General features: G+C 38.4%; 1 protein-coding gene across 5 annotated transcripts in view; it reads left to right on the forward strand.

Moving 5' to 3' along the window:
• MAN2A1 (mannosidase alpha class 2A member 1) overlaps positions 1-21,321 on the forward strand; it is a 169,590-nt gene that overhangs the window by 65,075 nt on the left and 83,194 nt on the right. For all 5 annotated transcript variants that reach the window (XM_051853587.3, XM_089313110.1, XM_051853589.3 and 2 more), the window contains 3 exons: positions 4,424-4,601; positions 12,041-12,243; positions 16,486-16,668. In XM_051853587.3, coding sequence (XP_051709547.3) covers positions 4,424-4,601; positions 12,041-12,243; positions 16,486-16,668 — 564 coding nt within the window. The remainder of the gene's footprint in view (positions 1-4,423; positions 4,602-12,040; positions 12,244-16,485; positions 16,669-21,321) is intronic.

Consider the following 21,321-nt stretch of genomic DNA (forward strand, 5'->3'; position numbering starts at 1 on the left):
ATCCTTGTGATCCTAAAGAAAATGTTCCTGCACAAAGGTGTTCTAGCACTGAGGCCTTCTTGAAGCTCTGAAACCCTTTTACCAGAAACTGACTTTTAGAGCTGTTTTGAAAAACTTGCCAAAGTTGGTTCCTCCAGCAGTGAGAACCAGGGAGGAGCAGTGAGCAGCCTGCCCTGGAGGGCGAGGCTGGTTAGGCAGTCAGACCAGGTGTTATGCAGCCAGAGGGATGAGGTCAGGACCCTGACCTATGGCCTCGGGCAAGCACCCCTAGTCTTTACAGGTGTTTACACTGCTCCTGTCAACTCCAGGGGTCAGGGGATGGAGACTTTCATCTGAGCACATGTTTTCAGGTGGGTGGTTCCGGAGTGCCCACGTATATGGTGCGCCTCTTTTTTAATTTTTTGTATGCTAATGAGAGTGCCTGTTGGACATGCATGGTTGGGGGAAGAAAAGCTACTTTGCTCAGGCCTTTTTTGCTGTGTCATCTGGTCCTCTGAGAATGACCCCCCGAGAGACTCACCTGGTACTCAGTCGGTTCCACTGGTTCGGAAAGGTCTTCCAGGTATTTGGGTGCATACAGATGAATGAGTTTGTGTATCACTTATGTAGTTTTTTTTTTTTTTTTCAACTTCTTATGAGTCTTGAAAATTAAACTCTGCTGATTACTTCTTCTCCAGATACCACCTTTTCAAACCTATGATCAGTGGAAGTCAGACACCAACATTACAGCCTAGTGGCACTTTTCAACTCCAATGCCCTAAAGAAAATGTGAATATACAGATGATGTATCTTTGGTTTTTTTAAAAAATTACTCATTTATTTGAAAGGCAGAGTGTGACAGGGAGAGGGAGAGAAAGAAAAAGAATTACATCCCTGGACTGATGCTGTGGCATAGTAGGTTTGAAACTGATCTGCTTATTAATAACTTTGAAATTAATAAGCTGGGTGGGTTCTTGCCATGAATTCAGAAAAGAATTCTGAATACTGGCTCAAATAGACCAGGTGACATGTTCAGTTTTTAAGCTTTTACTCAGTGAGAGAAATGCATAGGAGAGTGAGGAGAAAGGGAAGTCTGAAGATTAGGTTGAGGCCATACCAAGCAGAGACAGAGACCAGGCCAGGAGCCACGTGCAGCAAGCATTTGGTTAAGAGGAGCTACTGGCAGCTTAGCTTGGGCAGCAGAGCAAAGGCAGAGAGCCTGTGGTCACGTGCCCCAAAGGCGCGGGGCAACAAGGGGATCCAAGGCAGTGGGGGAAAATAAATAAAAAAAGGGGTGGGCCCACCATGTTCCAGGCCTTTTATCCACTTCCAAAGGGGTGTGGTTAGGTAGCCTGATGGGCAGATGGGCATTCTGATGTGGTCTGGTAGGGGTGTGAGATCACACAGGGGCGTGGTGAAAAGCCTGGTCTTGCAGCTCATAAATCTAATCAATTTTACCCTATGCACCTGCCTACATCAGGTTAAGCCTCTGCTTGTGGTGCCAGTATTCCATATGGGTGGTGCTGGTTCAAGTCCCAGCTGTTCTACTTCTGATCCAGCTCCCTGCTAATGTGCCTAGGAAAGCAATGGAAGGTGGACCAAGTGCTCAGGCCCCTTCCTCTATGTGGGAGACCTGGAAGAAGCTCCTGACACCTGGCTTTGGATTGGCTCATCTCTGGCTGTTGCGGCCGTTTGGGAAGTGAAGCAGCAGATGAAAGACCTCTCTGTCTCCCTCTCTCTCTAACTTTGCTTCTCAAATAAATAAATTAATTTAAAAAATTGCATCCCCAAATGACTGCAACAGCTAGAGCTGGGCAGAGGCCGAACTGAGAACTCAGTCTAGGCAGGAACTTAACCACTGCTGCATCCCAGGGTCTGCACTGGTGAGAAGCTTCACTCAAATCAGAAGCGGTAACCCAGGCTCTCAGATGGGATGCAGATTCTCTTAACTGGCATCTTACCTACTAGGCCAAATGCTCACTTTGCAAGTAAAGAAATAACATTCTTCATGAGGTTTATTTTAACTTACCTTTTTCGATGATGTGGTGTTTAAGGGATGTTTTCTTATCTTGGAGTTATTTAGACGTTTCATACCCGGTAGAGGAAGTGAAGAGCAGATTGCACCTGTGTATCTTCATATGTCATTTGTTCAGTTCATTCATCGTTAGTTTTCCAGATATTAAATGTCTTCAGTACAAGCCAGGTCATATAGGCTGCTTACCTTGGCTTTCCCAATATTGACACTTTCCTGGGCGGGACCTTGAGAGTTAGGATAGATACCACAAGTCAAAGGTATGCCATCAGTCTGTGCTTTCACCGTATGTGCTTTGCATAGAGAAATATCTGTTAAGTAAACCTTTTTCTTATTTTTTACACTGGCTATCGGTGAAACCTAGTGGGATGCTCAGTCATAGTATATCTTGTATTTGTGCTTGACATACTATTTTATTCTTGTTTCTTTTGGTCTTATTTCTGTTTCCATGTGGTTAATCTCATTGTTCATGTGCTTTTTATTATCATAATTTAAAACTTGTTTTGGTAACTGTGGAATCAATAAATTGCTTGTGAAAATTAAGTACTGTGCGAAATGCTGATCTCGGAAAGCTAAACATTGTATGCTACATTTTATGCTATTTTATACACACAAACACACACACACACACACACACACACATACACCCCTGTAAGAGCACTAAGGATATGTTTTACTCACCAGGCTATTAATTTATGGTTAAAATTTAATATTTATAAAAGCTATCTCAGAGACAATAAATTTAAGAAGCCCCTGTGAGACTCTAAATTTAGTTGAATTTTTTCATAAGTCTTATAAAGTGCCCCCTTCCATTATATATTGATGTTCTTTGAGTTACTTTCCTAAGATTTTCTGTTGTGAATTGGAATTTACTTTAGAATAATCGCTGAAGTGCAAATTGGAATGATAGGTAAAACACGTATTTGTTATTTAAAAACTAATTATTTTCATAAAATAAAATATTCATTATTTATTTGAGAGACAGAGAATTCCTATTTGCTCACCAGATGCCCATAACAGCTAGAGCTTGGGCTGAGGCTGAAGCCAGGAGCAAGGCATTCATTCCAGATCTCCCACATAAGTGGCAAGAGCCCAGTCTCTTGAGCCATCAGTGCTGGAAGTTGGAGGCAGGATCTGAAAGTAGGTATTGAACCCAGGCACTCCAACGTTACATGAGCCTTTTAACCAGCCTCTTCACTGCTTGATCAGATGTGCACCACTAAACGCTGATTTCTTATGCCTAGACTTGATAAACACTGAATCACTGTGGATTCGTTTGCTTATTTGATTTCACAAGCCCTTCCTCTTAGTTTGTATTCCAGACTTCCTCAAAATTGTCCCAAATCAGCATTTCCTCTGGAGATTTTCTGCAGACTATGAGAATATGAACTATAAAAGCCATTCCATCACATCTGCACATTGTGTTTAGCTGGCCTTTCCTGTTCTAGGTTAGTGCTCAGAGAGGTAGAAACCAAAATAGCTAGCTCAACTCGTAGTCCTTACCTGGGTGATCAGATAAGGACCTTGTCACGAGTCCTGAGGTTACTGATGGCAAATGTTAATCTGTAAGTTGGTTTTCATTCTTTAGAAAGGAGATACTGTCCTTTAACATGTTTTAGGTTAGGATTTATTCCTTTCCATCTTGTTCAAAATGTACATTTTCTATATTTAATAAAGCTATTAAGATCTTAAGTGAGGAAAAGCATATTAAAAGAAAGTGAACTTCAAATTTGATATAGATAAGAATCCCTGTTGTCTTCTTGAATGAACTTATTTAAAAACATGGTTTCCCAGGGATCTGTTCTCTGTGATAGGGCTTCAGGAATGCATTGGTGCCCAAATAATTCTGTGCCTGAATGATCACCTGACCTTATTTCTCTTAAGATGATCCTTTGGAAAATGATGGGATTTTCCCTCTGATAAGAATTTATGAATATTAAATGGATAATTCATGATAGTTTAAAAATAATCTGCCCCTGTAAGTCATACTAATCTAAAATGGAAATAAAGTCCATAACTTCTTTTAATGTATTACATTTGAATTTCTTTGTGTCAACTTAATATTTTATTCATTTATTTTTTGAGACAATATTTTTAATTTACATTAAATTTAATTTACATTGTAGTCAAAGGCTTAGTGGCTTTGCCAAAGAGTTCAACAAATAAAAAGTAAAAAGACCATCATCATAGTCCAGCAGGAAAATACGTAATTAAATGGAAGGGTGTTCAACTTTACTCGTGTAAATTTTGAAAGACACAAAATTATCAAAAACACCATAGTATGTAATTCCTATCAATGTGTTTGACAAGTATTTAAAGCCAAGTTTGACGAAACACTGTATTGGCAGAAAAATTGATAGACCAGGGGGTTTCCTCTTCCTCTTCAGATTTTCCCGTTTTCTTCTTTTGTAGGGCCCGGATGCTTCTAGATCAGTATCGGAAGAAGTCGAAGCTTTATCGTACTAAAGTTCTTCTGGTCCCGCTGGGAGATGATTTTCGCTTCTGTGAATATACCGAATGGGACGTACAGTTCAAGAATTATGGGCAGCTTTTTAAATTTATGAATTCTCAACCTCAATTTAAAGTAAAGGTAATGAGAAAATATTTGATATTATATCTGAAGTTGTGCCTTCATTATTTAATGATCCTATAACACAATATCCTTAGTTTCCTTGTCCTATGTCCTTATATTTTTTAAATATGTACTTCTTATGTAATAGTAAAATTCATCAAGAGAATAATTATCACATACTGTAGTTCTAAAGTTGTTCCTTTCTTACCACTAAAATGGCATTACTGCCATGAAATTAAAAAATACTAGTAAGTTATGATTTTCATTTTTCAGAGATGTCCTGTTTTTTTGCCAGTGTTTTTCTCACTGACAGTTGCATCCTGATGATTTAGTAATGTGACTGGCAGATGGAGATGAACATGTCATGAGTTTTACAGATGTCTTATGTCCAGAGAATATGCTAATATTTTCTTCAGTGAGAAGATTTCTAAAATTCATTATTTATCATAACCTTTTTTTTAAGATTTATTTATTCACCTGAAAGAGTTACAGTGAGGCAGAAAGAGATATCTTCCATCCGCTGGCTCACTCCCCAGATGGCTACAACGGCTGGAGTTAGGCCAAACCGAAGTCAGGAGCCAGGAGCTTCCTCCAGGTCTCCCATGTGGGTGCAGGGGCCCAAGTACTTGGGCCATCTTCTACTGCTCTCCCAGGCCACAGCAGAAAACTGGATTGGAAGTGGAGCAGCTGGGTTTCGAACTGGTGCCCACGTGGGATGCTGGCACTGCAGGTGGTGGCTTTGCCTGCTATGCCACAGTGCCAGCCCCCCCTCCCCCCTTTTTTTTTTTTTTAAACCTTGTGGAAAATTTAGCCTGTAACCTAAAATTTTGAGAAGGCATGAATGCCCTACCACACTTGCCCATATCTGTGGATCAGCTCTGACACTGAACAGCTCAAGGCCATTCTTGTTTCATTTCTGCCCCCAACTATGCCACCTCGCCCTAACTCCCGGGATTAGTTTGGAGAAGGTGTCAAATACACACAGCTTCCTCTGTAACCATTTCAGTATACGTCTCTAAATAAGATGTCTGTTTAGAACTAGAATCTTCATACCAATGTCATGTCTGAAAATTTGGTGGTAATACAATGTTATCTTGTATCTGATTAGATTCAGATTTCCCCGACTTCCTAAAAACATTTCTCAACAGATGCTTTGTTTGAGTCAAGATGCAAACAAGAGACATATGATGCATTTGATTAATAAATCTTTTAAGGGCTTTCTGTACATCTTTGAAATCCTGTATGAAAAAGTAATTATTCAGCACATTTCTTATATTCACATGTTAACCTGCAAAACAGGTGAAGATCTATGAAAACAGTACTGAGAGAAAATCATATTACTTTGTAGAAAATGAAAAACCTGATGATGGACCATTGTTCATACCATAACAAGCATTCCTGTTTAACTTAATGATATTAAATAGAGCAAATATACATAAGTATCAAGTTTATTCAAAATATTTACAATTGAATTTCTATCAGATGTGAACTTTGAACAGAGACTATGTTTAAATCATCTTTGAATAGGACTGCTTGATCAGAGGAGCGGATGTGTGTATGTGGTATCTCTTTTCTGTACAGCAGGTCTGATTTCCTGCCTGACTCAGAAGAATTTGGTCCTGATTTCAGTATTTTACCTATTTCCTTCTTTCTGTGCCCATTAGAGATTTATTTTTAAGGTGATTTTTCCCCTAGATTTTATTTATTTATTTGAAAGGAGTTACAGAGAGAAGAGAGATCTTTCATCTGCTAGTTCACTTCCCAAATTGCCTGAACAGCCAGGGCTGGACCAGTGCAAAGCCAGGATCTTCTTCTAGGTCTCCCATGTGGGTACAGGGATCCGAAGGCTTAGGCTAGCATCCTCTGCTTTCCCAGGTGTGTTAGCGGGAGCTAGATCAGAAGTGGAGCAGCCGGGACTTGAACTAGAGCCCATATGGGATGCCTGTGTTGCAGGTTGTGGCTTAACCCACTATGCCACGATGCCAGCCCCTTAAAGTGATTTTTTAAATCAAAGAATCATACTCATAGAAGAATTAGACAAACCCTGAGTATACAACTAAATTTTCAAGTTAAAAATGCACTGTGTAACCACCATCCAGATCGAGACTAAGCCTTCAGACCTCCTCCTACTCAACATCAGCTCCTGAAAAAGTAGCCATTGTTTTTGCTTCTGTCTCCATGATTAGCATTCCCTGTTCTGGAATTTTATATGGATGGAATCATAGCTATAATCATAACTTTGCATCTGGACTTCTTTGGTTCCACATTATGTTGTAAGATTTATTTCCATGGTTGCATGTAGCAGCAGGTCATCCCTTTTTGATGCTGCATAGTATCTTTAGTGTCCATTTGATGAACATACAGCAGCTTATCTGTTGTATGATTTTTGGGCATTTGGGTTGTTTTCAGTTTTTGTTTATTGCAAATAAAACTGCTTTGAATATCTTAGGAATGTTTTGGTCACATGTGTATGAATTTATATGGATATAAAGTAGAACAGAATTTTTTTTGGTCATTGAATATGCAGGTGGTTGATTTTAGCAGATAGTTGCCAGACAGTCTTCCAAAAAGATGCATTAGTTGGTTTTTTGTTTGACAGTTTCAGTAATTGCACCTTTACTCAGACTTTGTATTTTCAGAAGTTTTTCTGTCTCTTTGTATTTTGTCCTTTTGATAGTTGCAGTCATTTTATTTTGTGTTTTCCTGGTAGTTAATGAAGTTGATCCTGTTATTGCCATGTGGTTATACTCTTTTGGGAAGTGCCTAAATAAGTCTTTGATGATTTTTTTTTAGAAGTTGAATTGGGTTTTCTGTCTTTTCTTTACTATTTATATTTCATCTATATATTGTAGACTGGGGTTTTTTTTCTGATAAGTTATACAGATATTATCTCCTGTGTATCCTGGGTTCTCACTATCTCAGTGCTGTCTTTAGATGAATAGAAATTAATGATTTTAATTAAATCTGACAGTGTTTTTCTTAATGGTTAGTGCTTGTTATGTTCTGTTTAAAAATTTTTTGCTTATGTCATTGTCATGAAAATACATTTTAAATGAAGCTGTCCTCTAGAAGTTTGTCTTACTGATATGTCTATAATCTATGTGGAATGAGTTGCCATATGTTGTGTGAGGGTAGAAATCAAGATATGTTTTTGCCTGTATGGACATCTAGCAGCATTACTGGAAAAGGCAGTGGTTCCCCCACTGCATTGCAATATCGTCTGTGTCATTAATCATGAGGGAGACGACGCTTACGTGGATCTGTGTCTAGACGCAATTCAGTTTTATTGGTCTCCTTGAATCTCACACTGTCATAGTGGCTACAGTTTATAATAATAAATCTGATACGTATCTGATAATGTAAGTCTTCCAATTTTGTTCTCTGTCCTAAGAATATAATGGTGAAGCTTGGTTCTATGTTAATGTCTACCAAAAATTTAAAATTTTGGTTGAAGTTACATTGAGTCTATGGTTCAATTTGAGTACAGTTAACTTCTCTATATATATTGGACTATAATCCATGGACATAGTATATTTTGTGTGTAAATACAGCTGGCTTTTTCATTTTTTACTTTATGTACAGTAACTGTTAGATTTATTTATTAGTTTTAATAATTATAGTTGCATTGTTTTTGATTTTCTGTGTATGAATAGTGACTTAGTTATGTCTTCCTTTCCCAAGGTTTATAGCTTTTATTCTATTTTCTTGTTCTGTGCGACGGCTGTTTCCTCCAGTAGAATGTTGGACAGAAGTGACAAGAGTAGATGTGCTCTTCTAAGTGAGAAAACATTCAGTACTCCTTCATTAGTCATGTTTGCTAAAGGATTTTGTATAGTTGTTTTATCTAGTTAAGAAATTCTCTTTATATTTCTCATTTGCAAAGTGTTTTTATTTATTTTTTATGACCAGATGCTCAGTTTTATCAGTTGTTTCTTCTAGAGCATGCTCTCTGTTAGGCCTTCGTGTTTTTGCAGTGACTGCACAAGTGCCTCAGGATGAAAATTTGGTAGAGTGTAGGAGTCCCCTTGACACATTGTTTCTCTCCAGAATTTTTGCCCTTTAAGTCCTGGCTGCTTTGTTTTTTTTTTTTTTTTTTTTCTTTTTTCCTCAGTGGGATATTTAAAGTTACTTTTTTTAAAACTGGAAGTGTTAATTTATTTTCCTTTAGTTAACAGAAAACAAAAGGTCAACAATTGAGTTTACAGGGATAGCTAAGACAGTCTTTCACTGTCACTTTCTAAACAAGTAATTTTTCCTACATAATTGTCCTCCTAGTGGGGGATGATGTTTAAGACTGAATTTGCTGGTTTTTAGGATGCAAGCTGCTTAAATATTTTTTGTTTGATTATTTCAAGTGTCTCAAATATTGACTATTTATGAGCTACCATGAAACTTTATAGAAAAATTTAGAGTACTATGAAAAGTAATAATTTAAAAGAGACAGAGGATTGTTTTTCAGTTCTTAAAAATGGAAGTATGTTGGTGAGAAAACCTGTGATACTTCTGAATTTTTGAATTTGAGAAATTGCAGAGAAGGAAGTGTTTTCATCTAGCTCATACTTAAAATTAATTGGAACATAGTATTTATTTAGTTATTTTTATTTATTTGATAGGCAGAGAGGCAGAAACGGAGACAGATCTTCTACCTGCTCATTCACTGCACAAATGCCCACAACAGCTAGGGCTTGGCCAAGACAAAGTTAGGCCAGAAACTGAATCTGGGTGTCCCATGAGGATGGCAAAGACCCAAGTACTTGGGCCTCCCAGAGTGCACATTAATCAGAAGCTAGAATCAAAAATAGTGCCAGGACTTCAACCCTGGTGCTCTGATACAGGCTGTGAGCATCCCAGACTGCGTCTTCACTGCACCAAGCACCAACCCTGACTGAAATATTTTTAAGGAGTATGCTCTGTTGTTAATATTAACTCTAGCATGCATAACTTTCTGAATTTTGAAACTCAAAAAATTTTTGTTATCTACATAAAATCCTTATTATATGGTGAGGGAAGTAAGATTCAGACATATTCAGATCATTGAAGTTTTACTACTGTTATTAAATATAAATATCTGGGCTCATCTGTGCCTTCTGTATATGAAGATGATACTACGTCTCCTTCTCGTTGTGATCTCTCTTCTTTGGTTACATGCGTGTATGTGCGCGCGCGCGCGCGCGCACACACACACACACACACACACATATTCTGGCTCCTACTAATGCTGCCAGGTAATAATGCTTGTTAGCTAAAATGTGCTGAACGTTTATTATTTGCTATTACCTTTATATAGTATTTTATTTAACCTAATTCTCTGAACATTTTCTGGTAAGTAATATGGTTATTCCCATTAGAAATAAAGAAACAGAGGCACAAATAGATTGACTTGCAGAAGATCATGCTGTGTCTGGTAAAGCCAAGATAACAGTATGATGGAACAGGTGTTTAGCGTGCATCCCACATCAGAGTACCTGGGTTTGATTCCTGGCTGTGTCTCCTGATTATAACTTCTTCCCACAAGTGTGAGAATATGGGAGATAGCGGTATTGGCCACCCATATGGGAAACTTGAATTGTGTTCTCAGTTTCTGGTTCTGACCTCTCTCTAGCACTAGTCATTTGCAGGCTTCTGGGCAGTGAACCAGTGGATGAGAGCTCTGCTCTGTCTCTTTCCCTGACAAATGAATAAAAATGAGAAAAAATAGCAGATAAATAGATTATATAATTGTAAATTGATTATCTTTAATAAAGTAATGATTTAAAAATACCTTGGTTGCTGAATAAAATTCATTGTAACACAATTAGATTATGGTTGCTTGTATTTTACTTATTAGTATCAGTGTTGTAATGCTTCCAGTCCATATTTGTTTTTGCAGTGGCAAAATAATTTCTAAAATATACACCATTACTTGCTTGTCCTGATCTAAACTTCATACTTAGAACTCTATTAACTGTAACAGGAGACATTATGTAATATACCCAAAACCTTGTGTGGGATAAGTGGTAGAGACAGAATTTAAACTCATGCCAGTGAATCAAAGTGACTACCACGTCTGTGTCTGCCTATGTACGGCAGAAACACAAAATAGTCAGCATCTCACTATTAAAAGGAATACAGAATACAGTCCCTTTTGAGTTATCCATTTATTTTATTTATTTTTAATTTTTTTAAATTTTTAATTGGTTTTTAACAGGTTCAATGTGATTTGTAGATACAATTCTAAGAACACAATAATAGTCCCTTCCTCCCTTTCTCTCCCTCCCTCCCCTCCTCCTCCTCTCTTCCTTTCTGTTCTTTTTTTTTTAGTTTTTGACATAACATATTTTAAATTTATATTACAGTAGTAAGGCTTCAACAAGTACGTTAACAAGTAATAAGCAAAAAGACTGTAGTTTAGCGGGAATATAGACAATGGCTATTGACAATAATTGAATCGAGAATTATTTTTAACAAGAGTTCCATTTCATACATTTTTATAAGATCTGCTATAATGTTGTGTCTTTTGACTTGTAGAATAGTTTGGTCTCATAAAAGTGGATTTATACATTGGCATTTTAAATGATTAGTCAGAAAGACCTATTTGAATAGTCAGCCTTGTAATTTTTATCGCTGTGTATTTTACTTCTACACAATGTTACCTGCAGGTAGAGTAAGTCCATTTTTCAGTGACCTGCCATTCTCAAAGTCCCTCTTCTCCCTTGAAAGCCCGCAAGCTGGTGGGATAGGAGTCATGCAGAGGTACTAGCGAGACTTCTAGACGTCTAGAATATTGCACCCAAAATGTATGTCTTTTATTTTTGCTCTGTTCTCCTCTTTGAATTACTCCATGCTCAGGTCCTTGCACACTCCAGAATTTCAAGATATGTAAAGATATATCCACAAATGCATACATCTAAGTAGCTGCTCTCCTGGTTTTCTAGAGGTACAAGTATTCTCTTAAATTTAATTTAGACTTGATGCAAGTAAAAGAAAGTCACTGAAGTATTTCCCCTCCTGCTTTGATTTTTGTTAAATCTGAGCTCTTGGTTCATTTAACTTGGAAACACATTTTTTTTTTTTAAGATTGATTTATTGATTTATATGAAAGGTAGTGGGAGAAGGAGACTGGGAGTGAGAGTGAGAGATCTTCCATCAGTTGTTTCATTGCTGCAAATAGTAGCAACGGCTGAGACAGGGCCAGAATGAATCCAGAAGTCAGGAATTCCATCTGGGTCTCCCAAATGGGTGGCAGGGCCTCACATACTTGAGCCGTCCTCAGTTCCCTTCCTAGGCGTATTGGCAGGGAGCTGAATTGGAAGTAGAGTAGCTGGCCTCCACCTGCATGGCCAGCGGTGTCTCAACCTGCTGACATCTGGAAGCACATCAAAGATTTTTATTATTTACTTCAACTTTCAGTGTAAGAAGTGATAAATTGTAAGGTAGAAATGAATTATTGAAATATAACCTTGTTTTTTCTTTACTAGATACAGTTTGGAACTTTATCAGATTATTTTGATGCACTGGATAAAGCAGATACAACTGAGAGTAAGAATGGCCAATCATTGTTCCCTGTTGTAAGTGGAGACTTTTTCACCTACGCTGACCGGGACGATCATTACTGGAGTGGCTACTTTACATCTAGACCCTTTTACAAATGGCTGGATAGAGTCATGGAATCCCATTTACGGTACTTTCACCTTTAGATAGCTACATTTATTTATACGTTTCTTTTATGCTATTTTAGGCTTTCTGGAGAGTTTTGCATAATATACATCTTTTGTGTAGTGTTATGATGGGCTTAATGTAATTATAAAATTTTCATGCCATCTAGAAATATGTCTCCAAAGTACAATTAAATTATTACATGGATTTTTGTTCTGGGAGGAAAAGCAGTTTATCTAATTAGATTTTCTAGGAGTTGAATTGTGTGTTTTGTATTTTTCTCATTAATTTGCCTACATTATTTGCACACCGTATAAATATTCAGTGGCAGCATCCTGTGTGTCTTTCTGCAGACCGGGAATCTGGCAGGCTGGATTATTGCAAACATAGGTGAGCAAAATACAAGCGAGTGGCAGCTGACAGCGGCCCGCACAGCGGCCCGCATGTGGGCCTCAAGGTGCACACACCTGTGTTTCATACCTGGGAGAACTTTTCAGGCTGTATCAGTTCTTGTTTCTTTTGAAACACATTTGTATAGGTATGCTTTTCTGCTTAGGAGAACAAATTTGGAAAAAATGAGAACTGGTTGAAAAAAGTAAACTGATATTGGTGGGCATGGAAAGGTCCATAGAAAACATAAAACACCAAGCCAGCAGTATTCTGTGGAACTCTCAATTATGATGCGTTAGAAGTCTCTGCAGCGGTCATTTCTGTTTCTGCCACAGTCCCGTGTGGGAGCCATTAGCCAGGTGTGAGTGCTTGGCGTTTGACATGTGATCAGTGTTAGTGAGGAACTGAATTCTTAATCTCTTCTAACTATAGTTGAAGTAAGTATTGGTGGCACATGTGACTAGTGCTGCCATATTGGGGAGCATGGTTCTCACGAACAGAGTCTGATTGTTCTTTGTAAGGTACCCCAAGGGCTGCAGAGGCTTTCTCACTGTCAGGCCTGGTGGGATAATTCATTTTCAGGTTGAATCTCGGGGTTAAATAAAAGAGTTAGATCGTATCAAACTTTATTTAGATGCTATTGGATGCCCAGTACTTTTTAGAAGGGCTTGGTATTAAAAATCATGTACTTTAGTTTAGTAGTGTTTGTTCTTGTTACTGTTACTGCTCTGCTGTTGCTGGCGTTATTTCAAAAGCCTAGCTTCTGACTATTTGGGAGAAATATATCTTACATTTCTAGTCAAGTGCTATTTACATAATACAGAGATTTACAATGCTTGCCCAATAGAATCTTAGTAATTTGTTATGTTATTCTGAAATTTTTATGAAAAAATAAAATACTAAGTAATGTGGAGATTCTTCTAGACCCCTGAATAAGGGATTTTTAAATGTCATGGAGTTGCAAACATTGGCCCAATCTTTTTTTTTTTTTTTTGACAGGTAGAGTTATAGACAGTGAGAGAGAGAGAGACAGAGAGAAAAGTCTTCTTCCTGTTGGTTCACTCCTCAAATGGCCACTACAGCCAGCGCTGTGCCGATCCAAAGCCAGGAGCCAGGTGCTTCCTCCTGGTGGTCTCCCACGCGGGTGTGGGCGCCCAAGCACTTGGGCCATCCTCCACTGCCCTCCCGGGCCACAGCAGAGAGCTGGACTGTAAGAGGAGCAACTGGGACTAGAACCTGGTGCCCATATGGGATGTCGGCACTGCAAGGCAGAGGATTAACCAAGTGAACCATGGTGCTGGCTCCGCAATCTTAGTTTTTTAAACATATTTAAGGCGTGTTGGTTACTGCTAGATACATATTTTGAAAATTCTGCTTCAGAAACAAAGCAAAAACTGTAAAGTAGTTGTAGATTTCTAAATGTATTAATTTACTTGGAAATGAGTTTATTGCCTGGTAATAGTAATATTTCATCTCCATGCTCATTTGTAAAATGTGAATAAAGAAGAGAAATTTTTTTTAAAGATTTATTTATTTGAAAGAGTTACAGAGAGAGGTAGAGACAGAGAGAGAGGTCTTCCATCTGCTGGTTCACTCCCCAGATGGCCACAACGGCTGGAGCTGCGCCGATCTGAAGCCAGGAACCAGGAGCTTTTTCTGGGTCACCGATGTGGGTGCAGGGGCCCAAGGACTTGGGCCATCTTCTACTGCTTTCCCAGGCCATAGCAGAGAGCTGGATGGGCGGAAGAGCAGCAGAGATTAGAACCATTGCCCATATGGGATGCCAGCGCTTCAGGCCAGAGCTTTAATCTGCTGTGCCACAGCAACGGCCCCAAGAAGAGAAATATTTTTAAAGTCTACTTTTTAACCATTTGGGATATGTATAAATGTATAAGCACTCTTTTTAAAACCAGAAATATTTGCCATGGAAATAATATGAACATACATGCATAATTTATTTAGTTTGATCTTAGTGATTCTTTGCCATGATTTTTGAAAGGATTAGAGTTTAAAAGTGGAGATTATTTACTATCTTTTAATTATTTACTATCTTTTAATTATTTCAACAATTTAGGGAAATTCTTTTTGTTTCTTAACAACATAAATACCTACTTCCAATATTTCTTTTTTCCTGAATCTTGATTCATTTCTTTGTTATTGTTCTTAACATGTTTGGCATATAGAATCTTTTATATATAATTTCTTCCACTGAGCCATGACGTCTATAAAAATTATTTTTACTTTATCTGAAAGGCAGAGAGAGGAGTCTTCCTTCTACTGATTCATTCCCCAAATGCCTGCAACAGCCAGGGGACTCCACATGAATGTGAGTGGTAGGGATCCAGGTGCTTGAACCATTACCTCCTCCCTTCCAGGGTATGCATAGGCAAGAACCTGGATTTACATTTTTTTTTAAAGATTTATTTGATGTATTTGAAAGAGTTTCAGAGAGAGAAGAGAGGAGTCTTCCTCTGCTGGTTCACTCCCCAGATGATCCAAAGCTAAGAGCCAGGAGCTGCTTCTGGCTCTCCCACGCAGGTGCAGAGGCCCAAGGACTTGGGCCATCTTCTGCTGCTTTCCCAGGCATATTAGCAGGGAGCTGGATTGGAAGTGGAGCAACCAGGACTCCAACTGGCACCCATATGGGATGCTGGCACTGCAGGTTGGGGTTTTAACCTGTGCCACAGCTCCGGCCTCCTGGATTTAAAAATTGAGCACAGATTCGAATCCAGGCTCTCTAACATGGGTGTGGGCGTTGTAACCAGTGTACCAAGCATGGAACTCCTATATCTCCAATCCCTGCTCTTCCCCTCCCCACCCCGTTTTGTTTTTTTTTTTTAAACATTTTTTATTTTGCATTTATTTGAAAGAGTGATAGAGAAAGATAACTTCCATCCTGTGGTTCCCTTCTCAAATGCTTGCAACATCCAAGGCTGGTCCAGGCCAAGCCTGGAACACCATCTGGGTCTACCATGCAGGGGCAAGGACCCAAAGTTCTTGAACCATCACCTGCTGCCTCCTAGGGTGAGCTTTAGCAGAAAATTGAACCAGAAGTGGAACCAGGACTTGAACCCTGGGACTCTGATATGGGATGTGGATGTTCCAAATGGCAGCTTACCCTTCCTTGCTGCCCAACCCCACCCCCTTGTCTACTTTTAAAGATCCTTTTTAGGAACTTGTCTTGAATTATGTCCTCTGATTGAAAAAAATAACTAAAAGATAAAGATCATTGACTCCATAATCTTCCCCACAAGCTATTCTTAGACCAGCTGTTATCCAGTTTATCATTTTTCAGTTTACATTCTTCAGTTTTTCTTTTTTTTTTTTTTTACATTCTTCAGTTATATTTGTTGTACGTTGTCATTCAAAACTGAAGCTAACTGTTGTTTTTGTCCCAGTCGTGGGCATCAACTTCTGCCTCTCCTTTGCACGCCACACTCAGATCAGCATGCATTTCCCTACTCTTAACGTGCAGGTGTGAGAGGGAATGCCTTTCTGGTGATGTGCTCGGTACATGGCTGTGTTGCTCTTGGAGAGAAGAGACGTTTAGCCTCTTCTTGCTGCTGCTTTCAAATATTTTTCACTGTGTTATACATAAATAAACCAGTCTTGCTGCCAACAGGTGCTGGCTTCTTTCCAGGATCATCTAGAAAAAGAATCCTTGACATCAGTGTAGACATGATGTTCTTTGATGATTGAGAATTTAAATAATGTTGAATTGGGTACCTTTGTGCTTTTGTAGAAATGTTTATTATTAGTATCTTTTTCATAAATTATATTGAAATGTATTAACATAATTAAAAATATCAGCCATGTATTTTAAATTATCAACTACAATGTTTTGAAATAAAAATTAATGGTTGTTTTATGCACCTAGGGCTGCTGAAATTCTTTACCATTTCGCCCTGAAGCAAGCTCAGAAATACAAGATAAAGAAATTTCTTTCATCACCACATTACACGTCACTGACAGAAGCCAGAAGGAACCTGGGACTGTTTCAACATCATGATGCTATCACAGGAACTGCAAAAGACTGGGTGGTTGTGGATTATGGTACCAGGTAATGCAGTGAGAGAAAAGTAATCTTTAAACAAGCCTTTGAAAATTCAGAGTCAGGAGATTTTTGTATCTGTTGATGAAGTTGTCAGTGCGTATCGAGCCCACATTAATAATGGTGTTCCTTTTAAGTATTACTGTAGCAAAGCATTAGTAATTACCAGCATTTGCAGGAAATCTTGTGGCAGAGTCCTAACCTGCCCCGCGTTTTTATTGCAGTGCATTACTGCTAATGCAGTGGTAAAACTTTATTATGAAGCCGCTCCTGTTTTCTCCCACATCCAATGTGGTTAATTGGGGTTATCTTCGTGACCAAGGATGTTGACATCAAATAAATCACAGTTAAGATCCATGGAGATAAAGAAGCTTTCGTTAAATAATTTTGTCAAGTTATTTGTTAAATAATTTTTATCTCATGCTATCTCAGATCCAGTTGTTCTTGGATATTTCCTTTTTCTTTTTAGAGTGACATTGACAGAAAAGAATAAACAGGAAAGAATAGCTAGGAAGGAAGTCGGAATGAGAGGTGGTGGTCTGGGCATTACTGTGGAAGCCACCTCAGCTCCTTGTGGGGCTGTCAGCTGAGTGAGGGAAAAGTGCGCTCATTTCCATATTAAAGAATTAGAAACATCCAGAAGAGCAGAAGACTGTAAGCCCCTCTTCCCAGGGATGAAAAAGCTTACCCCTGGAGACAGTGAATTCTGTGCCCTCTTGTCAGAGGACTACCGTTAGGATCCATGTGGAGAAGATTCCCACTTTGAGAAAGGAGGTTTGACTACTGTTTTATTGTATTTTAAACTATTTTTTTAAAGATTTTATTTATTTATTTGAGAAGCAGAGTTATAGACGGAGAGGGAGAAACAGAAAGAAAGGTCTTCCATTTGCTGATTCACTCCCCAAATGGCCGCAGCAGCTGGAGCTGGGCCTATCTGAAGCCAGGAGCCAGGAACCAGAAGCTTCTTCTGTCTCCCACGTGGGTGCAAGGGTCCAAGCACTTGGGCCATCTTCCGCTGCTTTCCCAGACCATAAACAGAGAGCTGTATTAGAAGAGGAGCAGCGGGGGCAGGACCTGGCACCTATATGGGATGCCAGCACTGTAGGTGGAGACTTAGCCTATTATGCCACAGTGCTGGCCCCTAAATTGTTATTTTTCAGACTTTTTTTTCCTTATCAACAATGGTTTGCTTTGATAATATTTTAAAATCATTAAATTGTTTTTTAAAAAAACTTTTAAAAATACTTTTAAAAAGTGTATCCCCATTATAAATACTCCTGTATATGAAAAAGTATACTTAGCACATAAAATCAACATTTAAAAAATTGACCCACAACTAATATTGCTAATTATATTGTGTTATTACATTTTAAGTATATAATATTCTGTATGGTTTTCTATGGGGAGAAAAGACTTTTCCTAAAGTTTTATTAGTTGACTTGAGTCCTTAAAACATTTATTCAAGGTAGTTTCTTGAACATCTTCTCGATTTCCTTATAGCAGACGTTTTTGATGTCAATCTCCTGGGGTGGAGCCGGGCTTACAGTGGAAAACACTGGAAAACACTCACTAGGTGACAGTGATGTGGGTCCTTCTCCCCTAGAAATCATTTTTTAAAGTAAAGTTAATCTGTTTCTTTTCACCTGCTCCTGCCTTCGTGGCTTATTGAGAGATATTTTTTTAAAGTGAGACCACTTAGAATCAGACCAGAGCAGACCTCCTCAGGGGGCATGGAAAACCATCTTCCTCTCCCACCTGCTTGCTGTCATTGGCTGCCAGACTGAGAGAGATTTGAGTGGAGGTCAGATCATGGAGCTTTAGCTACAGAACATTTTTGTCTCATGACTTTTATAGAAGGTCTGTCAACAATTCCTCCATATGTTTTATATTGCTTTTAGCCTATAAAAACAACCCCTTACAGAATGGCATTTTAGAGGGAAAAAGAGACAATAATTCTCAAATTGTACTTGACATTTGTAAATTTGCTTTGTGAGCACTTCGCACTTCATTGAAAAGTCATAAACAATTATCAAGGCATTCGCACGACATTTTGAGGAGGAAATTTCAAAACACGAGTTAGAGAATTACAAACAAAGATGCGGCTACTGCCACATGTTTTCTCATACTTGGCCTGTTGACTGGTATTCATTTAGATGTTGGCAGCAACGTCCCTAGAACAAGCATATGTGTTAGGGATTACATTTGACTGCAACCCGAGACACAGTGGATCCTGTCCTGCTTATTTATTTCATGGGAAGTTTACAGATGACCAGTTCAGGTGCGATGGCTCCACGGTGTTGTAGGGGATGCAGGTCCTCCCGGCTTTTTCCCTTTCAGCCTCGTGTGGCTGAGAGTCACGCTCTCCACAGAGCGTGATTGAATGTTTATAAAATTACAAGCTAGAGAGAAAGAATACATCATGACAGGTTTGGAGGTTAATTCTAATCATGGCACAAAAAATATGAATTAGACTGAGGCAGTGTTTGTCATGGGTGTTCAGTTTAAAAGTACTTCATGGAGCTGATGTAGAAGGGAAGAAGAAGTGGGAAATAGATCAGTTAGGGAAACGTTTTAGAACTCTGCTGAATTAAGGTAGGTTAGGAAAAAATTAAGGTAGGTTAGGAAAAAAATGGACCAAAGGGTGGGTGTGAGGGTCCTCACATTTCGATAAACCTGTTAGTTGATGGATGTGGTCACATCTCCTAGAATGGCCATGATGCCTACATGATTTTTCCCAAACTGTGTTTCCTGTTAGTAGGATGAGTATATGGTAGGAAATTAGGCTCTGAGAAATTACATAATGATGAGATGTTGAAACATGTTGAATGTCTTTCATAGTGTTCTCCAAATTTATTTGCCATGTTTTATTTTAAAGAAAACAGCTTGATCCATCCTGAGAAGGCATTTGGAGAAGGCCTTGCTATAGTTTTTATTGCTTATCTCATTAGCAGGCTGTATGTGTGCCTTTGAGACACCAACATTGATTCCTGGCTTTCACTGCATTTAATTAAGACTCTTTAATACACTGTAATACGTAGACAGTTTTAGCTAATGGAGATTATGATTTTTGTTCTGTAGATTCAAACTACATAAGAGGAATAATCATGAAAATAACAGAAACAATCATTTTCATAACTAAACTATTCATTAATACGGTCTTTTAATCTGTTGAGAATGTTTATTGGGATTTCGGAAAACATTTGCTTATATCAGGAAATTTAAATGATGGCATGAATTCAAACCCAGAAAATTTTAAAATACTTAAGTCCTAAGTTTACTGTATAAATATATTTAATTAGTAACATTGATATTGGTCTCATACATCTTATTTCTTATTCGTCATAGAATTTTGTTGTTGGGTGACAATAAAATGTCCATAAGGCATAGATTCAAAGTTCATTCCAATATTGTGGAAAATGATAAAAACATTGTAAACTCACTCTGATGGTCGATTTAAGCATGATTAGCAAGTCTTCTCTACATGTTCCTTTGGGTCTTCCTAAAGAAGTCTGGTGTATAAAGCCTTAGAGAACTGTGATTGAATTAATTTGTGCTTTCTTTTTTTTTTTTTCTTTTTAAAGATTATTGTTACTTTTTCTGTTTATTAACATAGAGAACAAATTTCATAGATAATGAATCCAAGACTACATTGATACTTTCTTCCCTTCCTTCCTTTCCTTTTTTTCTTTTAATTTTTTGTAATAACATTCTTTCAGTTTACTTGTTAATCACAGGCTCAGTGCCCCTCTGCAGAGCTCTGCAGTAATAGGTAGATAGACTGCTGTTCCACAGGGGCAGAGAGAGGGCTAGAGACAACAGTCAAATCACAAGGTGTCAGTTTAGCATGATACAGGCTGTTTTTTGTTTTTATTTCTTTCTGGAACTCTGTTTTAGGTACATTGAATAGGAAGAAAAAAGCCCTCAAGGAAGTTCTTTTCCAGTATGTAATGCTTCAGCAGTAGCTGCTGATATACTGAGATTATTTTCCAGAATTGATCCCAAATCAATAGATTCTTAAACATTAATTGGTTCTTCAGGCATGAAAACGTAGTGTGAATATAGTTCAGTTTGTAATTTCAGTGACTGAGAAAAGTAACAAGGATGAAACCAATTTCTTCATTCAAATCTGTGCAAAACCTTCTTTCTAGTTCTTTTGAGCAAGAACATGAAGCTAAAATCAGCAAAATGTCTCTTAATTCTTGGGGAATTTTTTTTAAATTAACATAAAGTTATTTATTTGAAAACAGAGTTACAGAGAGAGGTAGAAGCAGAGAGAGAGAGATAGGTCTTCTATCTGCTGGTTCACTCCCCAAATGGCCACAATGACCAGAGTTGAGCCAAACCAAAGCTGGGAGCCAGGAGCTTCTTCCAGGTCTCCCACGTAGGTGCAATGGCCCAAGGACTTGGAGCATCCTCCACTGCTTTCCCAGGCACATTAGCAGGGAGCTGGATCAGAGTGGAGCGGAGGGACTCAAACCGGTCCTGTATGGCATGCCAGTGCTGCAAGCCAGGGCTTTAACCTGCTGCGCCGCAGTGCCAACCCCGAAGAATGGTTTTTTTACTAAATGAATTATTTTGTGAACTGAGAGTTAATCTCATGTTTTCTTTTATTGTTCTTTTAAGCCGTAAGGTTTTTGCTACATAAAGTAGCATACCATTGTT

This window comes from Oryctolagus cuniculus, chromosome 14 (assembly GCF_051225735.1).
Source record: "Oryctolagus cuniculus isolate XC-2025 breed Fujian yellow rabbit chromosome 14, ASM5122573v1, whole genome shotgun sequence".
Classification (NCBI taxonomy): Eukaryota; Metazoa; Chordata; class Mammalia; order Lagomorpha; family Leporidae; genus Oryctolagus; species Oryctolagus cuniculus.